Source organism: Lonchura striata, chromosome 1, assembly GCF_050655825.1.
Source record: "Lonchura striata isolate lonStrDom1 chromosome 1, ASM5065582v1, whole genome shotgun sequence".
In the NCBI taxonomy this organism is placed as follows: domain Eukaryota; kingdom Metazoa; phylum Chordata; class Aves; order Passeriformes; family Estrildidae; genus Lonchura; species Lonchura striata.
Genome location: NC_140703.1, coordinates 109,735,533 through 109,762,034, shown reverse-complemented (window position 1 = coordinate 109,762,034; position 26,502 = coordinate 109,735,533). Strand labels below are relative to the sequence as shown.

General features: G+C 38.4%; 1 protein-coding gene across 4 annotated transcripts in view; it reads left to right on the top strand.

The window, feature by feature from the left end:
- Window positions 1–25,281, top strand: part of CFAP47 (cilia and flagella associated protein 47) — a 274,676-nt gene extending 249,395 nt beyond the window's left edge. For 3 of the 4 annotated variants that reach the window (XM_085585616.1, XM_077781662.2, XM_085585614.1), the window contains 2 exons: window positions 750–918; window positions 9,640–25,281. In XM_085585616.1, the coding sequence (XP_085441742.1) occupies window positions 750–918; window positions 9,640–9,861 (391 nt within the window). In that variant the 3' untranslated portion in view covers window positions 9,862–25,281. The remainder of the gene's footprint in view (window positions 1–749; window positions 919–9,639) is intronic. The other variant, XR_014956844.1, reaches the window with a different exon arrangement.
- The last annotated feature ends 1,221 nt before the right edge of the window (window positions 25,282–26,502 follow it).

Sequence of the window (26,502 nt, the reverse complement as noted above, 5' to 3'; positions counted from 1 at the left end):
ATTGTTTATAGTGCTCAGCCACTGTCTTCACCAGGACTAGGGATTTTCTTTGGGTCCAACAGCACTGCTGTGAACCAAAGCATTAGACAAGATCTGCAGTACCTGTGACAGAAATTCTTTGAGATAAGAGATTCACAATATTATCAACACAGGAACCTAATTATGTTGCTGCAAAATCTTGAAATGTTCAGTCTATGGGATATAAAAATGTGAAAACAATGATAAAAATTACTATTTTTCATATCTTCATTTCAAGGCTTTCAGAACTCCCTCCTAGTCTAGTAACACTCTGCCAAAATGAAAATTCAGTTCTAGTCATAAACCTTAATAAAATGGGTAGCTTGTCAGTTTTATTTGATTAGGGATTGGAAAAGTGAGTATTTTTAATAGGAAAAATAGATTTTCACTCTGATACGGAATTTACTTCTATCACTATTATGATATTTTTACAAGTCAAATTATTCTTTTTTTTCCTAGTGGCAAATGCTATCATTATTCCATAGTTAATATAATATTTATAATAGCATGTAAATGTGTTTGAAATTGAATACCAGTATGCAGGTCCCTGTGTATAAATAAAGAATTATTACAGAATAATTATACTGTAAGTAAGAGTGCTGTTAACTTTCCATATTCATTCTATGCCATGTTCCCTGAGTCATGCCACATGGTGGTCTAAGTGTTAGATTGCAGATAAATTCTGTGAAGATGCTGTAAAAGGCACAAGAGTCTCCTGTGCTTTTCTGCAGGTACCCAGAGGCATTCACTGCACGCTTCGTGGCGGGCAGTGATCCCGATTTCCTTGTGAGGCCACAAGCTGGAGAGCTTCTCCCAGCAGGCACTGTGGGAACCCCTATAACAGTGGGATACAAGCCAAGGATGTATGGCAAGAAGCACAGAGCAACACTGGTCATCGAGGTAAGCCTTCCCCAGGGCAACCCACAAATCCACAAATATTCCTGAAGGAGTGCCAGCAGGAAAAGAAATCCTGCACCAAAGAGCAGCACTGGAACACACCAGTGCATGTGCTGTGATGGTTTTGCTAGTCCTCCAATGGACAAGAATAAAACTAAATTTGGAGAATTGACTGATGACAAGCTGGAAAAACATACGTATTTTACACTGTATTTTGCACTGTATTATTATTATTTCTACATTATCCTTTTGTCATCAGCACCAGAGGCAGATACTTAATCTTGATGTGTTTGCCCCAACTCCATAGACAACATGACTATCACAGAGAATCAATATAATCCTGTTAAGAACTGGTAGAGAATATAATAGTAATTGAAGATGTGAAGGCTAAGTTACTGATTTTAATAGTTTTATACCTCTTATATGATCAAATGCTCCAAGAAGACAGGTGCCAAACTGTGGAGGAGAGATTTTCAGAGCACAAAGCAGGAATAGCTCTTTTGAAGCAAGATGCAAAGTAAACAAAAATTATTTGCAACCAAGTAGCCTGTGTAAGTGTGAAGGCATGTATTCCTTTAGCAGTAAAAATGCTCTCACAAAACCAATTTTCAAGTTTTAAGTTATTCTGTGAAGAAATATGTTGAAAACACACAGCAGGGACAAAACCCCACTTCTCTATAAATCATGGTTTGTACTTTCACTCTATTCACTGCATGCTGGTAGTGTTTTCAGACTACTATATTAGAAGTGAAACAGCAATATTGATTTCAGAAATAAGATGGTCAGAACAAAGTTGATAAAAAGATGCATGGCAAATCACTAAAGTGTTTTATTTCTGTAAGTGACAACTTGTATAACAGTAAATAAGAAATTCAAATCCTGGAAAAAAACAAAGTCCTTCAATCCCTCCTACTTCTTTTCTTTTAATGTATTAGATGTCTGATTAATATTATCTCTTTACCTAAACAGCAATGATGCTTATCACTCTTCATTTGAAAAATAATATATCTTACTGAATATATTCTATGGTATTTTGTGTTTACAAGGTACTATATGACACAGCTACAGAGCTCAGAAACTTGAAGTTTTGGAGGCATGGCACATACAAATGCAGCAGCTATGCTTGTCCTTGGCTTAGCTTTCATCACTAACAAGGAGTTTTTACCATAAATCTGTCTGGAATGGGACAAACGCAATGATCAAAGGTTGTTATTAGCTCTTTAAGAACTCAGGCAGTAATTCAGAACTTCCTTTTAGGAATTTATCAGTATAGATGGCCTATGTATAATTGGATTTTTAAGCTATATGCACTCACACCTCAGTCTCTGGTTATGATCTAGGCAGACAGCTCTTCACATCTCCACCTTTGGTACTGTGTGTGGTTGCAGTAAGTCACTCATTCATACATATTACATATATATATATATATATATATATATATATATATATATATATATATATACATATATATATATATATTGTATCACATCTTGTTGTATCTATTCCTGGACATTTAAAAATGCATCAAGGATGCTTGATGCTTATAAGCACATTCTGGACCAGTATAACTCCATCACAGTCTATTAGAGATTTTTCTAACATTCTCACTCAAATTGCAGAATTAAGTGGTTTCAGTAATGTTTTGATGAGGTTTGTGTTCTCTTTGCTCTTTTTGGTAGCCCTTTTTTGTACTCCAGACTTCCTCCTTTCTGCTCCACACAAGCTTTAATTCCTGCAGTTCTGATGGAAGGCAGAGCATCTGTGGCTGTGTGGGATTCAGCTGCTGTGCTCTCAGCACTGACCTGATGTAAGATTTGATGAGATGTTGAGAATACCTGATACTCATTTCTGCCTTTTGTGTTTGTTGAAATAATTTCCATTAGTAACCTGAGGGAGACAGACTTAGTAAAATATATTAAATAAAAGCTGTATTAAATCATTCTTATTTGGGGAATTACAGTGGAGGTGGTGAAATGCAATTAGTGTTTGACCTAATACTGAAGAACCTTTCTTGCATGTATCCTCTCTAGCCAATATATTGGCTGAGGCTTTGGGCTATTTTTAGAAATGTTGAAGAAGCTTCTTTTCTTTTGCACTGCCTCTCTTCTGCTACTGCTGTAATAAAGGATTACAGTGCTCTTGCTTTAAAATAAATGTCTTTTGCATTTCCAAGGGCAAACTCACAGCCCTAACATGAACATATTTTTATTATTAAATTCTCTGAACAGTGCGTATCAGATTTGTAAGTTTTGTGTGTTTCAATGAACAGTGATAATTAAGCTGTAAAGTAGCAGAGATAGCAGTGTAAATTCTTTTGTTTATATTCATCATTACCAATGTGTTGTAAAGGAAAATGGAGGGTTTTGATTACGAAGGAAGATCCAACAGTCATCTTTTTCTCATTTGTTTTTAAATTTTAAACCCAAATATTGTATGTACTTTTTTTTTTTGTTTTATTATCCTGCTGAGAACCCAATTCTGAGAAGCTAATTAGAATTAACATATATCTAACAGTCTGTCTCTACCAGAACTTAGTGTGTACATTTTACTAACTGAATATGTATATATGTATGTATAATTGAAATCATATTGACTAGTTTATATTTCTGCACACAAATTTTGTGAGATATGGTATGAATTCTTTGAGACTTAATATTCATGAATACTTACAATAGGTTTCATTAATGGCAGGAAACCTTAATTTGCTGACACAGTTAAAGCTCTTTAGCCATCATTAAAACTTCTGTTCTCAGTCAACTACATCTCAAAACAATTGAAGTTAGATAATTATTTAAATAGCTGCTAGGAATCTTAATTTTGCAGAAGTGACATAGAAAATTACTTTAAAATTTTATGTAGATCAAAGAATGAACTATTACAAAAAGGCAGTAAGGAAAATAATCATGCTCCTTTATTTGAAAAAGCTTGTAGCTTTGAATGAGAACATCACAACTTAATTGATCTACAGGTAAGAAGCAGTGAAACTGTGCCTGAACAGCATTTTTAAACAGCTATTTTTCCATAGTCAAACTTCTGAATTTATAATTGCCTTCATAAACAGTGCAGTTCTGAATGAAAAAAAAAAAATATTATCCCTAATGATAAATAAGTGAAGAGAGCACACTGCTTGGATGAGCTGTAAAGTGCTGTGAGGACAGAAGGGACTTCCTGAGCCACAGTGATATCCCAGAGCTGTCTTGTGCCAGTGAGGCTGAGCAGAAAACCGACAGAGCTGAAGGATGTCAAGGTGCACCTGGGCAGGAATCACAGCCAGGCACAAGGTGGAGCAGCTGGGAATCCTTGGCAAAGGGCATATTCCTGTAGGCTTGCAGTTAATTTCCTTTTACTGTGCTGAATTCAGCTGGAGACCAGAGCAATTGCTTTGTAATTCATGTGTGAGACTTCCGAGATATTCTAAAGCAGAAGGCACACACAATAAGTCTTAAATGATAAAATAGGTGTCAGAGTGAACCAGATTGCAGGCAACATTATCAAGCCCTCCAGAAGTCAGGCTTGTGCACCTTTATTACTGAATAATCACTAACTTAGCCTATGGAAGATAGCATATCAAAACCATTTGTCATGCTGTTCTGCAAATAAATGATGCAGTGTGCCAGCCACAGTACCCAGGTGTGGCTTCTCTAAACTTGTCTATGCAAACTGCATATCTTAACAGCAAACTGTACTGTTACATATTCAGCAGCTTGCTGAAACTGCCTTCTTCCTGGTGGATTTCTTAATTACCATAGTTCAATGTTATTTTAAATTTTATCTCTTGCAAAGAATGAGCATGGAAAAATGTAACTGACTTACTAGATAATTGAAATAGTTTCCCATTAAATAGGATACATGTTGGTGCTGGCTTGAGTTGTAGGATTAGAAACAGAGTGCAGAATCAGTACTCAACATTTTTGATTCACAAGCATGAGGAAAGGTTACTTTGCTTATTGAGACTTATAGTTCTGATAGTGAAAAAAGGTGCTAATAATGTGGGAATCATTGCCCTAAAAGGGTATTCAGAACACTGTCAGTCCTGGAGGATTTTGATTTTATATTGTCTAAGCAATGTGGTGAAATACCTAATATTTGAAGTGCAAAAACCAATTAAGTAAATTTTAATTGCATTTAGAAGTGTTCTTTAAACTAAGAAAATTATCCTTATCCATCTTGTTCATTAGAAATTGTTCAGAGCCAGGATGGGCATTTGTCTGTTTGTGGGAGGTGGTTCTTATTGCTTTGGGTTTTTTCTTTTTTTCCTTCACCTATTAAACTATCATTGTCTTGATCCACGAGTCTTCTTCCCTTACACAGTTCACATAAAGGTTGCTTTAAGTCTGTATACGTAGATTGCAATTGGTCATTTTTGTTTGTTTGTTTTTGTATAACAAAACCTTGCAGTATGAATTAACAGCCAGGAAATATTTGATGCAGTATCTGTAATTTCCTGTGGTTTTAACTTTTTAGGAAGTCTTGTGAATTATATTTTGATTTTTCTGAGTTAACAGTATTTGGAAGCTAACTGGAATACAATATTCCTTGAAATTCCTGATCCTTGCTCCCAATCCACTTTCCTAACAGATTGCTTTGGCAGTTATTTGCTATGTACTCCAGCAGCACTTCCAGCCTACAGTGAACACCCATGGATAATCTGTGTTTTGCAAATTAATCCTATGAATCATAAGGCAGCAGTAAAAATGGGTTGGATACCAAACAATTAGACTTTTGTGTAAATTATTTGGTGAGTGTTACCAGTGTTGGCTGAATAATTTGCTTCATGGACATTACTCAGTCAGCCATCAAGATGATTGAATGACTTACTTGAATAACTTACGTTATGTAATAAGAAGTGACAGTTAGTGTCTCATTTTTAATTGTTAAAAACATTTTTCAGAGAGATTTAGCTCAGAACATGGCCATTACTCCAGTCAAGCGAGCCAAATTGTTATTCTCTTCACATGTTGATTCAGGAATACTGAGGTTTTGAAAAAAGAAAGTCATTCATTTCAACAAGAAATCCTCCCTCAGATTGTCAAGGACATTCAGGATATGATCTGGTCTTTCTTCTTAAATTGCATGTGAAATAGGCCTAGATATGCATCACAGGGAGCCTGGATTCTTCACCTGTGTTTATATCAGATATATCTTCTTAACTGAGATTCTCTTTTGGAATTCTATTCTAGTCATAGTACAGATTGCAGCAGATTTGTTACCTTCATCTTTAGACTTTGCTACTACCAGAGCTAGTATTGGAATTATTCTAGATTTGATACAATAAACTGCATTGCCTTAAAAATAGGAAGAAGTGTTCCTCTGATTTGGGAGATTTTGGCCCACTTTGGAGGCAAGTAAATGCTACTTGTAAATCAAATATTCTGTCATAATTCTATGGTCATATGTGGATGAGCTTTGAAAGTCTCTCTTCTTCCTCTCCACCATTCCAGGAAAGTCTGAAACTGTGATGATCTGTGTTTTCCTTTGCTGTGATGTGTCTGGCCTGAAAACCCAAAGCAGCAGCTTTGAGGCACTTGCATGAATTTGGGAGATCATAGACTTTCATATTGGTTAGAATAATTACTGAAGTTAAGCTCTACAGACTTATTAAAAAAATTATTACAGCTTGAGCAACTAATATTGTGCCCTTGGAAATTATGTATTGTAGTAAAATAGACATTTGTGGTTGCCTAAGGTTTATTAAAAATTACTTTAATATAGGTTGCTTTGAAAATTACTGATTTCTGTGTGGTTCTAATGCTAAACAAAGAACCCCAAGTTATGCTGACAATTATAGTAACTTTTCCTTATGCGTGACACTCATTTCCCCTTTAGCAGTACTGTTGTGTTACATTACACAACAGTAGTTTTTTCATTTAATGTGTACATAAATGCACTATTTTTTCTCTATGATCGTTTCCAGTAGTCTTGGATGATGGCACATGATTTACAGTAGGTGAAACACCATAGTTAAGATATTAGGGTGGAGTTGCAATGTCTCCTGCTACAGAACACCTGACACAGCAGCAAAATAGGCAGCTTTTTTCAACAAGTCAAGCCATAATCCATTTTTTTTTCCACTGGATGCACAATCCAGGATATTTCTATGGCAAACAGGAAAGTAACATGAGGTTATCACTACCCAGAAGTCTATATCTATTGTTTGATGCTGATGGTAAGTGAAGTTGAGAGATGGAATAGCCCACCATTTTTGTTAAATCACACTATTACTAATACTACAGACAATCAAGTCACAATATGTGTTGATTTAACAAACAAAAATATTTTTTTGTTTAGTAACTTGCTACTTGGTATAAATCACTGGCTGAAACACCTTTTAGATATTTTCTCTGACCTTGAAATAATCCATGAAACTTTCACACAGTGAATAAGACAGTGAGGTTAAATTACCTTTAAACTAAATTGTTGATCTGCTTTATTAAAGAAAGATAAACTATTTAATTTTGTACTGAAATAATAAAAGAATGAGCTAATTTTGGAGAGCTACATACTAGTCTTAAATGACAGCTTTATCTTTGGACATAAGATATTGATGCTGGTTCATGTCACACCTGCTTTTCTTGGCTTTTACCTTTACAAATAGTAGAGTTACTAGTTCATTTCACAGTGTTAAATAAGGTTGAGAATAAGGATGAGTTAATCTGCCTGTTTTACACAAAATAATATCCAATTTAAATTAGATTTTGATTTCAATAGGATAGCAATAAAATTTTTAAAAAACTAAGCATGCATGGTGAAATTTGTACTGAGTCCTCATTTACTAATCTTACTGGAATAAGGCAAATTATTCAGCAGACACCATGTAAAATCAGTACTGTCCATTTTCAAGCAGCAAGTTCTTCAAAAATACACAGAAAAAACCTTCATCTATTCTTTCAGCATTACTGCAGAAAAGTATAATTCAGTAGCCAAAATGCTGGTTAAAATTACAATTATAAAGTCATATGATGATGGCATTTAGGAGCTGGAAGTGCATGCAGTATATCTAAAATAATGTAAATGCTGTATAAGTGCCCAGCAGAGAAAAAATCCTGAGCCAAAGAGTTTATGGTTTAATGTTCTGAAACTTCTTTTTGTTGAATATCTGTATTATAAATTCAAAGCTGCTTGCAATGATACTCCTTAAATATAATTTATCACTGAACTGGGTAGCAATTAGAATGGTAGGAAGAAGCATATGAAAGATAACAAAATAAACATAATAGATTCAAACTTTTTCAGTGGCAAGTATAAAACTGATGTAACAAAACTTAGTAAAGTCAAGAAACACTTTATCATGCTTTTATCCTTCTTCTGTATGTTGCTGTAAATATGGGATGCCTCCACAGAAGGTTGGAGGTGGAGAAGGTTCACTGCTCATCTCTGTGGTTTTTGTAGTGCTTTACCTAGACCATAATTTAATAACAGAATGCAATAGATAGCAAGACAAATATACACACTGTGCTTTGGAGATGGTTGATAGTATTTAAGTATATTCTGTGTTCTGTATAAAAGCCAAATTTCACTTGTATGAATATATTATCATACACTTATACATACCATATTTTTACTCAGTCTTCCTCTACTAGTTTTATCTCAGAAAGAGGAAAAAAAGCCCCAAATGTAAAACTGGGATTTTCAGTCAGTAAATGTAAGGGAATTGATGACAGTCTATGCCTAAAGGGGGCATGCAATGCTTTGTCCTTTTGCACAGTACAAAGCTGGGCATAATGACACATCATTTGAGATTTTGTAATATCTTCTAGGTTTGTAATATTTCTGTTGTTAGTTTGTAGTTTTGGGGTTTTTTTTTTAAAGGAAAAGTGAATAGAAAACTAACACCCAGGAATATACCTTTTTCCAGATGTAATGACAGGAAAGTGCTAGAGACTTGGAATAAAGACCTGCTTTTAAATATTAAAGTGATATGTTATGAAAGGAAAAGTATTGGAAGATCTGCAAAAATTACACATGAGTTTTTAACAATCAAAATTCTGTTTCAGGACACACATGAAGCATGGAAAGTAGACAGCAGTATACCCTAATATTCATAGGAATAAAACTCTTTAAGCACGGGTAGATGGGATGTGTAGTAAGAATAAGGACCATGTACTTGGGAAGAATCAAGTATTCAAGCATTACAAGACATGACATGGAAACATATGTTCCATTCCTAGAGACCAGTTATCAACAGAGAGCAAATGAAGAGTGTCGTTTTCAATCCACATAAATATGCCTCAAGCCAGAGATTCCAACATGAAGCTTCAATTCTCTTGTGCATACTCTGAGTCTTTGTGTTTTAGTTTTGTTCATTGTTTTAACGTGAAAATCCCACCATTTGATACTACCATTGTTACAGATAGCAGAGCTGCAAGTAAATCCTACAGTACAAACTTGAAGCATTTATGTTGTAGTAAGGAATAGTCACCTTTGAAAAACATACAGAGCTCTTTGAAAAATGTACAGACCTCTGGGATTTTTAAATAAAAAAGGAATTTTAGATCAGCCAGGAAAGGTAAATTTCTCATCTTTGTTGTGCCTGGTCCTGAATAAATCTGAACGTGATTCAGTTCTCTGTTCCACAAGTACAATTATCATTTAGTGTTATTCTATTGCATTACATGGAAAAGGACAAATATCTTTTGAAATCAATGCTGCATCTTAAATGACTGATGAATTTTCAAGGTATTTGATAATTGATTTTTTTTTCCTTTCTCTGTTCATTATTTTCAGACACAATCAATGCAGTGGACATATATAATCAATGGACTTCCTCCAAAGACTGTCCCATCTACAGTGGCAGCAAAAGTAGTTTGCACCAGCAGCTACACAGGATCATTCACAGTCCGACAGCGCAATTTTATACGTGAAAATCTGAAACTTATAACCACTGGAGCATCCTCACCAATCAAAGGAGCACCTTTAGTCCTTAGGAACAAACAGAGAAAGTTATAATCTGTTCATTTTTGGTAAGAGAACAAATAAATTCTGCATATAAAAAGAACATGTGGTTTGTTAAATTTTTTTTAAACAGATATGGTATGCATGAATTGTATGTTCTGTATGGAAGATTCAGAGCACCTCAGCCCTAGTAATATTCCTGTTTTTTGATAAGGGATTTTGGATGCCTAACAATTTATTTATCTCATGCAGATGTCAGCAAGTTCAGAGAAAAAGCTTTAGGTTTAAAAAGTTATATCTGAAGACTGAGTAACTCAAACTAATGCTTTGCTTTCTAAAGGATGTTGGTTTAATAAGACTGTAATAGGAAGTTTCAATGAACATTCTGTGTGATATTCAGCACATGACACTCATACAAAACAAGCAAGAAAAAGCAATCCCGGTTCTCTTCCACAAGAAAATCCTTACCTTTTCTTGCTTTGGCAAATTTCATTAATTAGGACATCTTTGCTGTGTATAAAAGAACAATCTTGTTTATTCATCCCATAAAATTTCAAATCTTTGGTAATTATACATAGCACAGAAGTGAAATAAAATGTCCTGCTGCAGTAATTTTATGTTGGGTATATTTTATAGAGTGCTTTAGAATATGAACATATAGAAGGCTATGAGAATTCAGTGAGGAATGAAGACAGATTTTCCTTTTTTTCCTAGAATAAACAAACCAGAGGTGCTATTCCTAGTGTGTTTGCATTTCCATTCTTTAGATGGGAATTCAGGCTTTCTCTGCTCTTGATATAATGTGGAAAGTTAGATCTATGCAGACATGCTTTGTAAGATCATTGGATGGGTAACTCCTGACTCCTTTCTTCATTGAGATAATTTTTCTCGATTTTACTAACAGAACATAAATGGTATTTGTGCCTTTATTTTGATGGCAAAATGAACTTTGACAAAAAGATGGCTTGTCACAGACTAAGTGCCTTCTTGGCTCCAATACAGAACGAGCATCACTGCTCAGGAATGGGGAGCCTGAGAACAACCTATGTAGGTCAGTGCAAATGAGCACCAATAAAACCCTTTTACTGCAATGTGCTTGAAGATTTTGTTTATACCACACATTTTTAGAGAAGCAATTACAGAAAATGTTGGGAACACATAAAACTGCAATGGTGCTGTTTAATACCTCTTCTAAATGCAAGCTGCCCTATTTTGGTCAGAAACCAGGTAATCTGAAGTGAGAATAAAATCAGCTTTATAAATTCAGTGTACAATACTGGAAAGATACAGTCCATACTGATATCTCTAGAAGACATTGAGCTGTTGTAATATTTATCTTAAATGCTGCTGAGACCACAAATGCAGCTGGATTTCATAGGAAGGCTCTATCTGCATATATCAGTGACTGCAAGAAAGCAGAATTTATGGATAAGCAATGGTTTCACAACTAATGATTGGTGTTCAGGAAAAATTTAATTGACAATATCTTTTTGTAAGAGCATTTTTATCCTTGTTTCACTCATTTAAAGTTATGCTTTCCTATTTAAAATGGCACTTCTTTGCAAGGTGCACAAGAATTTTCTAATTCTCCCAGAAATGGATTAGCAGGTGGCATAGAGGTGAATCATCTAAAAATTACATGGTGCTCACTCCAGAAATGTTATGCCTGATTTACTTGCCTGCACTTGCTGTTATATGTATTAGATTTCAAATTCTGTCATACATCTAAACATTTTAAACATCCATGGAAAAATGTGCAATAAAATAGTACCAGAGGGGTGTTTGCAAAGGAGCCATTTATATTACCTATTTAAAAAGGGATGAATGCATAATCTGTTCTTGCAGGACAAAATTATGGGGTTTTTTTCAATGTGTACAAGGTCACTTCTGAGCTATGCAAGATAGGCCATTGTCAGTTGAATTTGGACCTAATATTAAAAATGTATTTTTCTTGTTTCTTATAGTTTAAAGAGAACTAAGCATATTTCTTCTGCTATTAAGAATACACTTGCAAAGATGATTTAAAGAAAGACCATTTTAGCTGTGTGGTTGTAACATACACAGTGTTTTACATAATATCTGCATGCATTTATAGATTACGGTGACTATTTAAATTGTTAAAAATAAATTCATTTTTGCTTCTTAGCTTGATAATTTTCACTTCCATCACTGAGGTGACTGTATTATTTGTAATGCTAGGACAAATTCCAAGTATATCTCTTAAAAACAGTTTCTAAGCAGCAGCACTGGAAGATTTCCAGAATGATAACTTGCATTCATTACTTGCTTCCTCCTTTTTAATAGAATTACTGAGCCATTTTGAAAATATTAGTACTTCACCTCCTGGAAGGAAAGGTCTGCATTGGGAAAAGATTACAAAATGCTGGAGTTTTTTACTTAAATGTTTCACTTCAAAGCTTTTGGACCAAACATTAAATGTGAACTTCAGAAGAGCTGGGTAAGCTAACCATCACTCTGCACCCTAAAAAAACGTAATCAGAGAAATTCAGCTCTTGTAAACAATAGACCTAAACACAACTGTTGCAGTCAGGGCTCAGGTCTGGAAAAAAAGCAGCCCAAATCATTTAGCTTTGAATTAATTCTAAATTACTATTCATTATCATAATCTTAATAGGCAATGGGAGAGAATGAACACAGCCTCAAGTTATGGCTTCTGAAGATGCCCTCACAATGATTTCTGTGCCCTCAATGCCACACCAGAACAGCCACTATCAGAAACTGGTAGGGAAAAAACCCAAAACTTTGTTTCTCCACATTAGAACACTCATCAGGATTCTTTTCTTCAGAAAAGGATGAAAAAAAAGGAGTTTTGCCCCTCACATTAATCTGTGTAGGCACAGCAGAATCTCAGGGAAATGAGGAGGTACTGGTTATTACTGTAACTAATACCTCCTAATTTCTCAATGCTAATAACAATTAGTGCTCTAGAAGTACTTCTACTGACCCCAGTTACATGTTTTGGTTTATATAAATACCTAATTCATCAAACACAAAAGTTTTTCAAAGTCAGTATGGCATTTATGGCCAAATGTTTTCATCATAGTCTTACATGCCCCACACAAGTCAGCTGTGCATCTCTTGTTAGTGGCTTAGCAGAAATGCTGATTTCTAACCAGTGTAGTCACCATGTGCATATTTCTATTTCTTCCTTCCTTCTCTCTCTGTGCCTCACTGTAATGATCCATCTATCAGAGTAATTAAAACAAGGACTAAAACCTTAGGCAACCTTATTGTGTAGCACAAAATTTGTTACTTTGGGAATGAGGTCTACATTTAAATTTGTTAAAATACAGTGGAGCTTTTGCAGCTGTTGAGCTCCTGGTTTTATGTGACATGTCCAGTAGTGGGGACAATCTGCCCTGGGGGGCTTCAGGATTGTAGATTCAGAGCAGTGGCTTCAAAGCAGTGCAAAGCAATTGTTTGATGTTTGGCTGAGCTTTGTTGGCACAATGCACACAGGAAAATGACACCAGGGTAATGTGGAGATGCCTTTAGCATGGCTGCCATTAGCAGCTCAGCTTGGAGCTGGGTTTTGCACAGATTTCAGTAATGCTTGTTCTACTCATGTCTGGCTTCACCATTGCACTCGAAGATTGTTTTCTACCTGATCTCTCTCACATGATTTAAAAAGGTTTGGAAGTAGCAAAACTGCTGTTGAAACTCAAAATGTCCCTCAGACATTTTTGAATGTTCCGGGCCCAGGTCAGAAGCATTTGAGATCCTGGCAGGCAGCTGGAAACAGCTGTGATTTTGGGTTTGAACCATGGAATGATTTACCAACCTTGCAGGAAGAACAAGAAGTCACAAAAGTTTAGATATTATAGCAAAAGTAGTCACAAAGTAAAGGGAAGAATTTTTGAGTGCTGTCCAGGGGGGTTTTAGTTTTGTACATGGGGGTCAGAGGTTTTAAGATGAAGGGATTTGGGCCTGCCCTGTTCTCCCTCTTTCTTCTTCCTTACCTCCATGTTCTTGGTGATGTTGGCACTCACAGATTGGTTTAGAATAGAAGGGCATAATTTAATATAGGTAATAGGCATTGGGAAAAAAACTATAAACATGTAACACCTAATGTACCATATAAAAGAGAGCAGCAGCCCTGGGCAGGGAGAGAAGAAGCAGTCGGGAGTTAGAGAGGATGTCAGGGTGTGTGTGTGCCTCTGCCTGAGCTGTGAGCAAACCACAGCAGCTCGAGAAGAAAATCTTTTAGATAACTTGCAATAAACTGCCTTGAGACCAGACAACAGAAGACTGCTGAGTCTTTCTTTGAAAGCACGGGTTGGAAGAGAGACTTTTCCACCACATGGAGCCACCCCCAGCCTAGAGGTGAGCTCTGGCAAACTGCCCATCAAAAATAATAGGAGCCAAACATTAACTTCTGTGCCAGTGCAGGTTTTGTGTGAGTCAGGAGAATGGGGAGATAGAGGCTGCTTTAAGCACAGGTAAAGAGCCCTCGGGGGCACGGTGCCCTATCCTTTCCTGCTGCAAGGAAAGGGATTCTTTCCATGCAGCTCTTTGGGACTGAAGCCAGGTTAGCAGAGGACAAATTACTGAACCAACAATGCTCTTTGGTGAAATACCATGGCAGCAGCCAAATCTGAGAGTGCACTTTTTTCCTCTTTGATCACAAACCCAAAGTAGCAGAAGATATAGAAAAGTTCTGACTCACCCTTCACATAGCAAACATCAAGGAAAGAATTGCTGTATTTGAATAGATATTCCTAGGAGGAAGGCTTAATATTTAGAATAAGAGAGAAAAATCCCTGGCTTTACCTTACTATTTATTTGCTTCTGAGGCATTTCATAATTTTATTTCTCCCTGCAGTGACTGCTCATTCTAAAATAAATGACTGAACAGTGCTTTACTGCTGACACAGATCACAGTTTGTTGCTAATGGAATGTTAACTGCTTTTTAAGTAACTCTGAATAAACCTACTGATCCATAGAATATTAATCTAAAAAGGAATCCAATTTATCTACCAGCTTTTCTGCTTCCACTGTCATGAAACATATTTTTCTACAGTTTACTTTGCTGCAGTTATTGTAATATTGGTGTCAGATTTCCTGTAGAAGGATATTTTACATTTTGAGACCATGGCATGATGCCAATGTGGTGAAGTCATGGCAGGAATTGATGCCAAGGTCACTGCACAGAAATGTGTCTAAAAATCACTGCTTGGTGACTGGGGAACTCAAGACATGGGGCAAGGACAGTCTTTGACTTTTTATTTCCCTCATTATTATATGATTAACCTCTTTTCTGCACAGTACCTAGCTTCTCCTGGTAAAAAGAAAAATAAATAAACCTGTCAGTGGAAAACCTGGTGATTTACTGCTCATCCCACCAGAGCAGTACACAGCAGATGCCAATGAACCAGTCTAGCACAAATCTTAAGTAACAAAACAAAATCAGACATAGCAAGAAGGGTAAAGCAACAAAGTAAAATCCTTCCACTTATTAAATGGATAGATCCAATTTACCAATGTCTACAAAAACTGAAGGCCCAGTTTTCCCACTCACTGGAACAGGTATCCAGGGTGCCTTTGCTGTAGCCCATAGTATTGGCCTGATACTGTCAGTGTGAGGTGGGAAGGGTGGCTGTTCCCGACTTCAGATCTCCTTCAGTCCTCAGTTTTCATATATGTAACACTGAAGTGCAAAATATACATTGCAAATCAATAAAACGTGAAATAGTTGTAATAACAACAAAACCAAAACAAACCCAAACAAAACAAAACCAAAAAAGATAAATACATAAGAAACAATTTTCTCCACCCACACGCTAACAAGCTTCTCTAAAAGAAGCATCTCAGAAGACAGGTTTTAATTTTGAAAAAAACAGCCTATGAAAAGAAAGATTCCTGATGATCTATTAATAAACAGACTTCTGGGTAAAGTGTGAAACTTTCACATTCTTTGATGAGGACAGAATGCATTTTTCTACTACTGTTTAGGTTTAAATATCACGGAATCATAGAACAGTTTGGGTTGGAAGGGACATTTAAAGGTCATCTAATCCCTTTTGATGAACAGGGACATCTTCAACTACATCAGTTCGCTCACAGCCCCATTTAACCTGACCTTGAATCTTTCCAGATACAGTCATCTGCCATCTCTCTGGACAGCCTCTGGTGTTTCACCACCCTCTTTGTAAAAGATTTCTTCCCTTTATCTAGTCTAAATCTCTTTTAGTTCAAAACCATTACTCTTTGTCCTAGTGCAACAGGCCCTATTAAAAAGTCTGTCCCCATCTTTCATGTAAGTGCTCTTTAAGTACTGGAAGGCTTCAATAAAATCTCCCTGGAGCCTTTTCCATCTTTTCCATGTGGAACAACCCCAGTTCCTCAGCCTTTCTGTACCTGAGAAATACTTAATTCCTCTGATCATTTCTATGGCCCTTCTCCAGACTCACACCACCAGGTCTGTATCTCTCCTGAGAACTCCAGAGCTGGACAATCAATCAGTTCCCCCATAAATATCCTGACTGATAACCTGGGATATAGCATTTAGTGTACTGGGGACTCCTGTCAGCACTCTGGAACATTTTTGAGTGTTTAATATCAATGGGGAAAACAAATCCAGATTCACAATGTCAACAAACTGTACTGCCAGTGCACTAATTCTACTTAGGAATAGTTCTCTGAAGTGTGTGGTATATTACAGAGTTAACAAATATACATATTAAGTAAGAATAGTGATTATTTTTATTCCTTGAAATGTAAAATAAATGTGTATTTGTGTAACTCTGCACTTGGAAAGTCAAGCTGAATGTGCAGGCAGTCAGGTGTGTGCTTCCGAGTTCAGAGCATACCTGAGAGCTTTGGGTTAAATACCTCGTAAATATGGGAACAGCACTGACTCAGCAGCCTTGCATTGCTCCTGGCATGAACTGTTGCATTCAAATGTAAAACTTTTGACTTTAAAATGCTTTTCTGAGCCATGCAGCCACATGGCTAACATTAACTGGTACTTCCATTTCATTTATTATTACTATATTTCTGTCCTAATATTTGCTATTTAAAAAATAAGTAAACAAACAATAATAAAAGGCCAAAAAAAAAAAAAAAAAGGCCTGAGTTTTCTTGTGCTCAGCTACCAGTTACTCGTTTTGAAGAAGTTCCTATTGAACCTGAATCTAAATTACACAGAGGAGATAGTGTGAAAGGGAGAGAGACAAGCGAGCTCACAGCTACAAAATTAAATCCTCATGGCAAAGAAATCTTATTGCATAAAAATATTTTCTAAGGAAACTTCCTTTCAGTTAGACGACAGTATCTAGACACAGTGGCTGGGATCACTGCCATATGAGGAATTAATTGCTAGATACACATCACTGTACTGAAACACAAATCAGCTGCAGGAACATTGGATTAGCTCATTAAAAAATGTCATTAATTAGGGGTTCAACATCTGTAAGAGTTGTTCAGTCATTTTCAGGTCACAGAAGTCAAAGTGCCCAAGTTCCATGGTGGGAGGTGGATGGAATTGGGACACCCCATGCTCCTCCCTCAGACCATGTAGGACAAAAGGAGCCCTGGAGTTCCCCCCTGACTCTCCCCTTGTGCTGTGAGGCTTCAGCTGCAGTGCTGGAGCCAGAGCTGTGCTGCTGAAAATCAGAGGGAACAGCTGGGGGATGGATATTGCCACTGGGGGTCCCATGGCTTTAAATATAATCAGTTCATGGTCTCATATAATCCTTATCTTAACTTTCAGAGCAGGCTGCAAATTATCTCTGCACCTTTCCCCAGGTTTGTATTAAAAGGAATAAATTACAAAGAGGAAATTAGCATTTAGCTTGTTTGGCTTGTTCATGATAGCTGATAGTGAATTGTGATGTTGCTCTTGGAAGATTTTACCTGTCATCTAATGCATTGAGAATGATGGTTGGGTGCAGTTCCTATTACTTTTCAAAATGTAAAAAAAAATAAATTACTTGATTATTAACAGAGAGGATAAACAACTAAATCAGATAGAGTATTGGTGACTGAATTAATGAATTAAAAGCAGCATGAAAAAGAAAAAACATGAATGTAAGGGCCTTACTAGAATTATTTGGGAAGACAAAGTTTGTAAGTGAGGAATAGTTCTACCTTAAAGAAAGTAGGACAAATCAACTGGCATAGAAAACTGACAAGGTTATGGGGGATTACTTAAACTAGAAACAGGAGGAAAAAATTCAGCAGGTGTTGAGAAACACTTGAGCCAGTCACAAACATCTGCCAGGACTGTCAATCCTATGGCAAATGTCTCTGTCACAATGTAACAAGTATGAAAAATTATGGTAAACCTAGGGGAAGGACAGTGCAGATCCCAGAAGTCCATCGAGGAAAATCAGCGAAATAAATTGTCCAACAACAAGAAATAAATACCAAACAGTTCAAATAGAACTGATAGAAACAAAATTAAAACTGTACCACCAAGGAACCATACCTATAGAGGAGTGTTGTAATTCTGGCTGTAAAGTAGAGACAGAATATTTCCTTAGATGCAGTGCAATGCCATGGCAGTTCCATAAAAACAGATTGAGAGAGTGTTTGGTGGGGAGGAGGCCAGTGAGGAGAGCCAGGAAGGATGAGGGTGCAAGAACCAATGGCTCCCAAGAGGGAAAGCACATTGACAGTGTGACACCACCAGCTGCTGGCTCTAAAGCAACCACACTGCATTCACAATGTTGAAGAGATGCAATTAAAAGACCAAAATCACTCCTCCCCATTAAATCAAACATACCTGTATCTGATAAACTTCTATCAATGTCTTTGATGGGCTATAGACAGTCAGGGTGTTAAGAAGAAATCAGTTCCTCAACAAAATTCCACTGCTTTTGGTTAATTTCCAGTAAGTATACAACATAATTAAAGCCCATAGCAGGATAAATTTAGGAAGGCCACATCTTGGCACACTATATAATGTCTATGAAAAGTAGTTCAAGACGAGTGAAAATTTACCATTTTTAATATAGTCTGAAGGTAACATTAAAAAAACCCAAAGCAAACCAAACCTGGTGTTGAACTCATGAGCAGATAATGATCATCATTTAAATAAGTGAAAAAAAGGAGAAATCTCCGCTCTGCAATGTTCAGTAGAACCTGAAGAAGCCACAGAGATTTCTCCCCAGAAAGCCACCACAGTATTGACACAAATACCTCTTTCCATGCCTCACTGTTCTCCTTTAGAAATGTCACATGGATCTAAACATTACCACCAGCTCTGACAGAGTTCTATGCTTCTTCCCAAGACAGAAAAATCTCTTTGAGGAAGATGCACAGGGAAATAGAAAGTTACCCAGTAGTTTCCAATCTCATCCAAGTCCAACCAGCATTGGGGGCGTGGGGCTGGTGAGGTCAGGCATCCCCAGCTTTAGGATGGAAGAATACAGGCAGCTGCTGATGGAGGGCTCTGATGGGATGATGAAGAGTTTGACCTTCCCTGGGAAAAACATTCAGGATTATAAATTTGGGAACCCAGTAGCAGTTGCAATCCAAAATGAAACAACTCCAAAACATCTGGCATTGATTATGTGGCTTCCAGTTAATTACTCTAGCAACTAATTAATGTGCCCAGTGGAGATGATCATCAGCTGTGGGTGCTGGAGAGGATGCCTGGAGTCATCTTGTAGTGGTTTCTGCTTGGGTGGGTGTGCAGATTACAGGTATGGTTTCATGCTTGAGAAAAGAAATGAAACCACTCTGGAGTTTGTCAGAATTCAGCACCTAGATTTCTGTAGGATTTGATGAGTGATTCACTTTTCAGTGTCACATAAGAACAAATAACACTGTATCCTCATATAATTTAATTATAAAATAAATTGTCCTGAATAGCAGGTAGAAAACTACTGACACTGAGAGTAGAGATCCCCTTTGCAAGTGCTTAAATTTATTCTCACTAGCAAGTGAGAATAGCTTAATATTTTGACTGTTATCTCCAAAGAATGCAATGTTTAATAATATATTTATTCTCATTAGAAGGTCAAACGAAGAAGCATTTCAACTTTGGAAAAGTGGTAATTACATTTTCCTTGTTGGTAAAACACCTTTGGTAACACAGCCTATTATATTTTAAGAAGGAGCCTGAGCTACACCTGATTTTTGCTGCTGGGAAAAGCACTAGGTGACATGCAGGGCCGTGCTGATCAGCTTTTCTGGCAAACTAGATATGTTTCCAAGCATCTAAAATACACTTGTTCAGCTTGCAAATTAACCAGCAACATAGAAAAAAGACAGGTCTGAGCAGGGAGACTTAACAGGTGTCTACCCACTATCCCCCTCACAATCCCTGAACAATTTCCATTTTGAAAGAACTGAAATTTTAAATGAAAAAAGCAAAACCAAACTAGGTTTCTGAAGAGGTTGAGGAAAAAAAGTGGAAGCGTTCTGAGAACAGGGAGGCAGAAAAGGGTTGTGCATATGTGGTTCCCTCCTACAAAACCCCAGTGAGGCATTACAGGCTGCTGTGGAGTAATTTGCCTCATGTACAAGCTGGGCTGAAACTGCTGAGCTCAAATGATTGACCAACACCTGACTGTAAATGGGAAACCTGTTAAAACTGGAGCTCAGGGGACAGGAAGAACCATTATCCTTAATTTATTAAGTAACTGTAAAAACCCGTTATTTTATGCAGTGTCACCATTACTCTGTGTAAAGGGTTTTCACACTAAAGGCACACTGGGCTGAGAAGAGCCCATAAACCATCGAGAATCACAGAATGATTTAGGTTGGAATCATTAACCCAACACTGCCACTAAACCACATCCACAGCTCTTTGAAATACCTCTAGGGAAGGTAATCAACTGCCCAGGTGCAGCTTATTAGGATACTTGACCACCCTTTTGGTGAAGAAATTGTCCCAAATATCTCATCTGAGCCTTCCTTGGCACAACTCAAGAAGTAAAAAGCATGACATGGCAAATGCTGATATGAGAGTTTGGATGGCTGGGCAATGCGGAGTGAGTCCTTGGGGATGGGAGTTCTGGATGAAACAGGGAGTGAGTACCTATATACTCTCTCCTGTTCTCTTCAGGAAAATTGGTTTCATGTCACAGATGCCCTTTTCACCATCAGTTTCTCCTTATCAGAAAAAAACCTGCAAGCCTCCGTGTTTTAGTTAAGTGCCTGATGGTGAAGTAGATAAATGGGGTAGAGCTGGAAGTTCTTCCTCTTCAGTCCCTGTTAAGTGGCACCTACAAGTGAAGCAGAGGAAGAACTGCTGTGAGGATCCCTTAGGATGTCAAGGCAGACATGTGGGAAGCTGGTAAAAATGACACAGTTCTTATGACTTGACAACATGTCTGACATATGGCCTCACACTTGTTTATTGCCTACAGACTGAGAGAGTCCTTGGGAGTGCAGGATCAGTCTTGTTTTTTCTCCAAGCAGTGGCTTGACAGCTACAGGCGAAGATTAGGCTCTGGAGGAATCAACATGTAAACACTGGGAGATTAATGGCCAATAAATTATAGCCATATGGACAGGACATTTTTTTTTTTTTTTTTTTTTTTTTTTTGATTGAAATCCTGTGGACATTTCTGAGAGGAAGCAGCCACCAAGTGCTTGTCACTTTGCACCATGCAGCTGTATTTCAGTGGCAGATGGGGCACTTTGCACTGGTAATTTAACACCAGCTGAGGCCCTCATCTTTCTGGCACATCTTTGCGTGAGTCTTTATTCAGGGTTGAACAAGGATCATGGACACTGCAGCTCTCAAAGTTCAAGACAAGGATGTGCTCTGAAATGCACCCAAAACTCCTTGATTTTAAGCCATGGTGGCCACACCAATTTTAATAGCTGAGCAGCCACTCCATATATACCCTTGCTGTAACAGGTAGTGATATGGTTAGTGGTTAGGAGGGCAGCTGATCCTCATACATTGGTGATGAGAGGTTTCTAATAGGCTATGTGTGTCATGGAGATAATTGGGTGTCTGGGACCATTCCTTCCCAGAGAAGCCACAGAGAGTCATCTCTAAGCTCTGAGCAAGGCATCTTTTCTCTGCATTTGGTACTTCTCCTAATTAATAAGAAATAGAAATAGCTCATGTTTCACCTTAAAGGTCTTCCATAAGGACGAGTAAGAGACAGGAAGAACTCTTTTTTGAGATTATTACAACAAGCCAGTGAATAAAATTGTGATTTATGCTTAATTACTGAAATGCTTAACACTTTAATCTCTCTAGTTTTTGTACACAGCCCATGATACAGTCAGAATACACAAATGTAGTGAGCACTCCCTGCAGTGCTGCAAGGGTTTTGGGTATCAGAGCTCGATGTTTTGAGATAACTTGGCTACTGACTGCTTTCTGCTGCAGAATATTCTGTCAAGTCCAGGAGACACCCCACCAGTAGATGAGTTCTCCTGTGAAAGCAGCTGGGCACAGCCAGGAAGGGAGAGATTTTGGTACCTCACTCTGACAGCCAACCTAAGGCAAGCTCTCCACACCTCTGGGCCGGATCCCTAAACAGCAAAGGCATGGGCTTGCAAATGATGGGCACTTGGCCCAGCTCTTGAATAGCCATGGAATATAATCTCAAGGAGAGGTGAAAACTGCTTTGATCTCTGGACTGGTGAAATGTGCTCCCCTGCTCTGTGCCGCAAGGTGTCTGAAGGGTGGGGACCACACCCCTTGCTAGCCTCTTGCTTGGCCACAGTGTCTCAGGTGTTTTGGGTGAGATGGATTTCATTATTACAGATATCTCTAAAAAGCTGTCTATCTTCACAGCCCAGCACAGCCTGCTTTTTCTTCTGCCTTTTAAACAGCAGAAATGAATCCATGTCCCAAAGGAGTGGGATGGATGGGTTTGCATGAATGGAGGAGACCCGTGCTAAGCCAGTCCTGACATCCTGCCTTACAGAAGTCATGGGCAGAGCAGAGCTGCTGCCAGAGCTGGTGGTACCAGGAGAGCTGTCCCCAGCCAGGAGCAGAGTTGTGCTCGTGGAGCTAAACATGAGCAGGCTGAGCTGTGATACTGGTTTTCAGTATCTGCTTTCCTTCTGAGCTTCTGAGCCCAGTCCTCAGCACTGCTGCAGGATGTCTGGCAGCACTGGGGTAGTTGCTTTCCTGGGGTCTGCCCAAATTCATGCTGTCAGACCCACCCTGCCTGGGGGGTCTTTTCAGAGAGCCATTTCTGCCTGCTGCAGAACAGGGCATTGCAGGGACCAGCTCTCATCCATGGGTGTTGTGCTGTGGGTGGGTTCCCACTTGCCTTACCAACCCAGAAGCCAGTGCTGGTGCCAGGCTGGCTCTGCTCCAGTGGGGCTGGGGTGGGCTGGGGGTTCAGAGAAGCTGGAACAGAGCCAGTGTGAGCCAGACTGCTGCACAGTGAATTAGTGAGTGCTGAGCCACAAAGGCAGTGCTTGTGCAGAGCTGCAGGCTTAGGAAGTGACCTGCCCACTCCATCCCTGCCTCCTGCTCTGAAATGACAAACTTGAGCTTAACAACAACCACAGCTGTGCCTTTTTCTCTGAACAGGCATAGGCTGACTTTTTCACCTCAGGCAGTTCAGGAACAGTGTGAGTGAAAAGATATGGATAAAATACTATTAAAAATACAGAATAGCTACTCCTAGCATTTTTATAGCACTATCCAAGAATGTGTGCAGCACAATTAAGATCACGGGTTCAAACATCCCAGTTCACAGCGGCTGCAATTGGAGTCAATCACAGATGACACCCTAGTTGCTCATACCAAGCTTTTTCTGCTGAGCCTGTCTACTGTCTCTGCTGAAGGCTGGTTTGAGCCACACTTCAAAATATTTATGTTATTCTTACTGTGTAAATAAACAGCTTGAGACTATCACTGCAAAACCCTTCCCTAGCATTGGCATTCATGAAAGAACAAACAAAACACAGAGTTCCATCCTTGGCCCATCAGCATGCTGAGCAGGCCATCCATCAGATATGCCTGTGCACTGCAGTCATTACTCAATGAGCAAAAACATTTACAGAAAAATCCATGACACCAGCCCTATGGCACTGACAGTTCTCCAGGGGGTTTAGCACCTCCTGTGCTGCACATCTTGTTTGGAAGTGATGTGCTTCAGTGGCTGTGGTGGGGCAGTGGCAGGTGACATCCCCGTGCCTTGGGGTAGACAGACTGTGCTCGTGAGGGCACTTCAGAAATCTGCAAGTGTCCCTTCTAAGGAAGTGAATAAAATAACTGTGGATATCTCAGTGATAAAAGGGGCCCTTTCACACAAATATTCAGTTTGAAGTTGTGATAAAGTGAGACTTGGGCTGTCTCTCCAGACTTGTATCTGAGTGTAGCAGCCCAGCCCCAGCCTGCTCCTCTGCGGGCTCCTCTCAGGGCTCAGCAGCGCTGCCTCCCCTTCCCTGCTCAGCACTCCTGACTCGGCTTCTCCCAAAGCCTCCTGCTGTTTTCTCACTCATGCCAAACACGGGCAGATTAATTGACAGCCCGCTGCTATTTTTACCTTGTAGCCTCTTTACTCAGCTGTCTCAATCAGCTGCTGCTTAGATTTTCCTCTCTCTGCCTGTAGATCTGCAGGCTGGAGCTTTTCAACTCTTGCTCCTATTCCCCCTCTTCTTCAAGACTAAAATTCACCTCAAATTCAGTCTCTTCTTTCTGTCCCAAACTTTCAACAACCAAGGCTTGATACATTTGACTTCTTGTATCTCTTTCTGTGACAGAAAATTCCAGTTTGTCATCCTCGCTCACACCCCAAGCCAAGACAGAGAGATGAGCAAGCCCTCCTTTGTGAAGATGCCAGCTAAGAACCTTAAATAAGCCGAGGGAAGTGAATGATTCAGCAGTCACAGGAGGTCTCAGTAACAGATGGCAGAGCAGACAAGCTTGCTCATGTTTGCTTGCACAGCGAGGCCTTTTGTGACAATCTTCTGGAGGGGCTGCTTCCCATGAACAGTGATTTCAGTGGCTGGCAAGACAACGCTGCAACGAGAGCAGGTCCTTTGTGCATAGATGTTTACAACACCCACAGCTGCCTGCAAGTGGTTTTCACACTTCTAGCTTGTATTTTGAGTGGGTAAACATGCTTTTGATGAAATTTTTTCTGTCAAGAAAACGTAATTTAGTTGTTCCCACCATTGTGCTCCACAATACTTAATTTCTAAGGCTCTTTTCTCAAGCTACACTTAAAATCAAGCTGTTTCAAAACAAAATGCTCCTATGCAGATACATATTTTAAACAATGGTTTCATATCCTCCATCAGACAAGCCATTAATAGGACTGAGAAGTCAGTGGTCTCTACCTTTCCTTCTTTAAAGAAAAAAAAGAAGCAGAAAATTATATTTCATAGGCTCTAGGCAACAATAAAAATAGCTTTTGGAAGCAGAACAATGACAGACAAGTTGTGTGAGTGGGAGTAAGGTGTAGAATTAGTAGTTTTCTTGTAAGGTTGTGACTGCTAGATCACCAGAGATCCCCATTATATCACCTAGATTAGTAAGCAAGAATAAAATACTTCAGTAGCTCTTAAAATAATGGTTTCTGTCAGGTATACAGCTGGTACTAACTCTGACCTTTGTCGGGCCCAAAGATCTCTGCTAGAATTGCATTGTCCTTCTGCTCTGTGCAAACACCACTGCCCTTAATTCTCCAGCACTGCACAGCACACAGGGTGACCTTGTGCATGCAAAACTCATTACAGTCTCATTGGAAATCTCATCCTCCACCAGTGCCTAAAAATGAAAGTTCCTTTAATAAATGATATTTCAGCCACAGGACAATATTCCAAGCTTTCCTTTCTATGTGCCATTGCAGTGATGCTGCAGGCATACCCATAGGCTAAACACTTCCAACCTAAAACCAGGCAGGTCATTTTCTTCTAATCTGGGATGCTAAAGGTTGTTTCTGTCTCATTGTGGTTATACACCTGCTGTTACAATCTTGTGAAAGATTTGATAAAAGCCAAACTGCTCTGTAGAGTGGAATTCCTCTTGGGCCACGTTTCAGAAAGGGAAGTTTGTGTCTCTCTTGCCTTGTTGCAGAGCTCTAATCTTCCTGACTTTTTCTAATATTGTTTTTTGCCCATATTGATCTATGTTAGCAGAAATTTTAAGAACATATATCAGCAGGTAAATTTGAATTTATGGTTCCTATTTAAAAGCATACATGGCTTTCTTCTATTCATATAGAATGAACATTTTCTAAGTGACACAACTTTACTTCTTTATAAACAAGCATTTTTAGGATTGTCTGAAGGGCTTTCTGTTCAATGACCCATGAATGTAAAGAAAAGGTCAGTTTGAAATGCTTGGCCACTTTTAAAAATACCATCTCTTTGGAGGCAAAGAAAAAAAACAGATCAGAAGATGATACTAGGAAATCCTTAAATACTTCTTTGTTAATAATTTGATGTACAGTTTTAGGGAGAAGTATTCATTAAAATACATTGATTATAACTATCTAACTCTAAGGTCAGGTTGACTTAGTCAACAAAACATAAACCACTCTTTATATCTGGGTAGAGCAGAACAAATTCAGTTTGTAAGGAGGAGTGACAGATGCCTCTTTTAGAGGACAGAGGAGGAATTAGACCACATGTTAGGGTTAGGTTTTAGGACTAAGATGAAAAGGACATGACCCTTGCCACATTGCCTTGACCCAGCCCTGCATGCATCCCACTCAAGGTAGGATCTTGATGACATTCCAAGATAAAGAAAGGCACAATTTTAGTGGTGAACAGACTTTCACCTTTCTAATTTC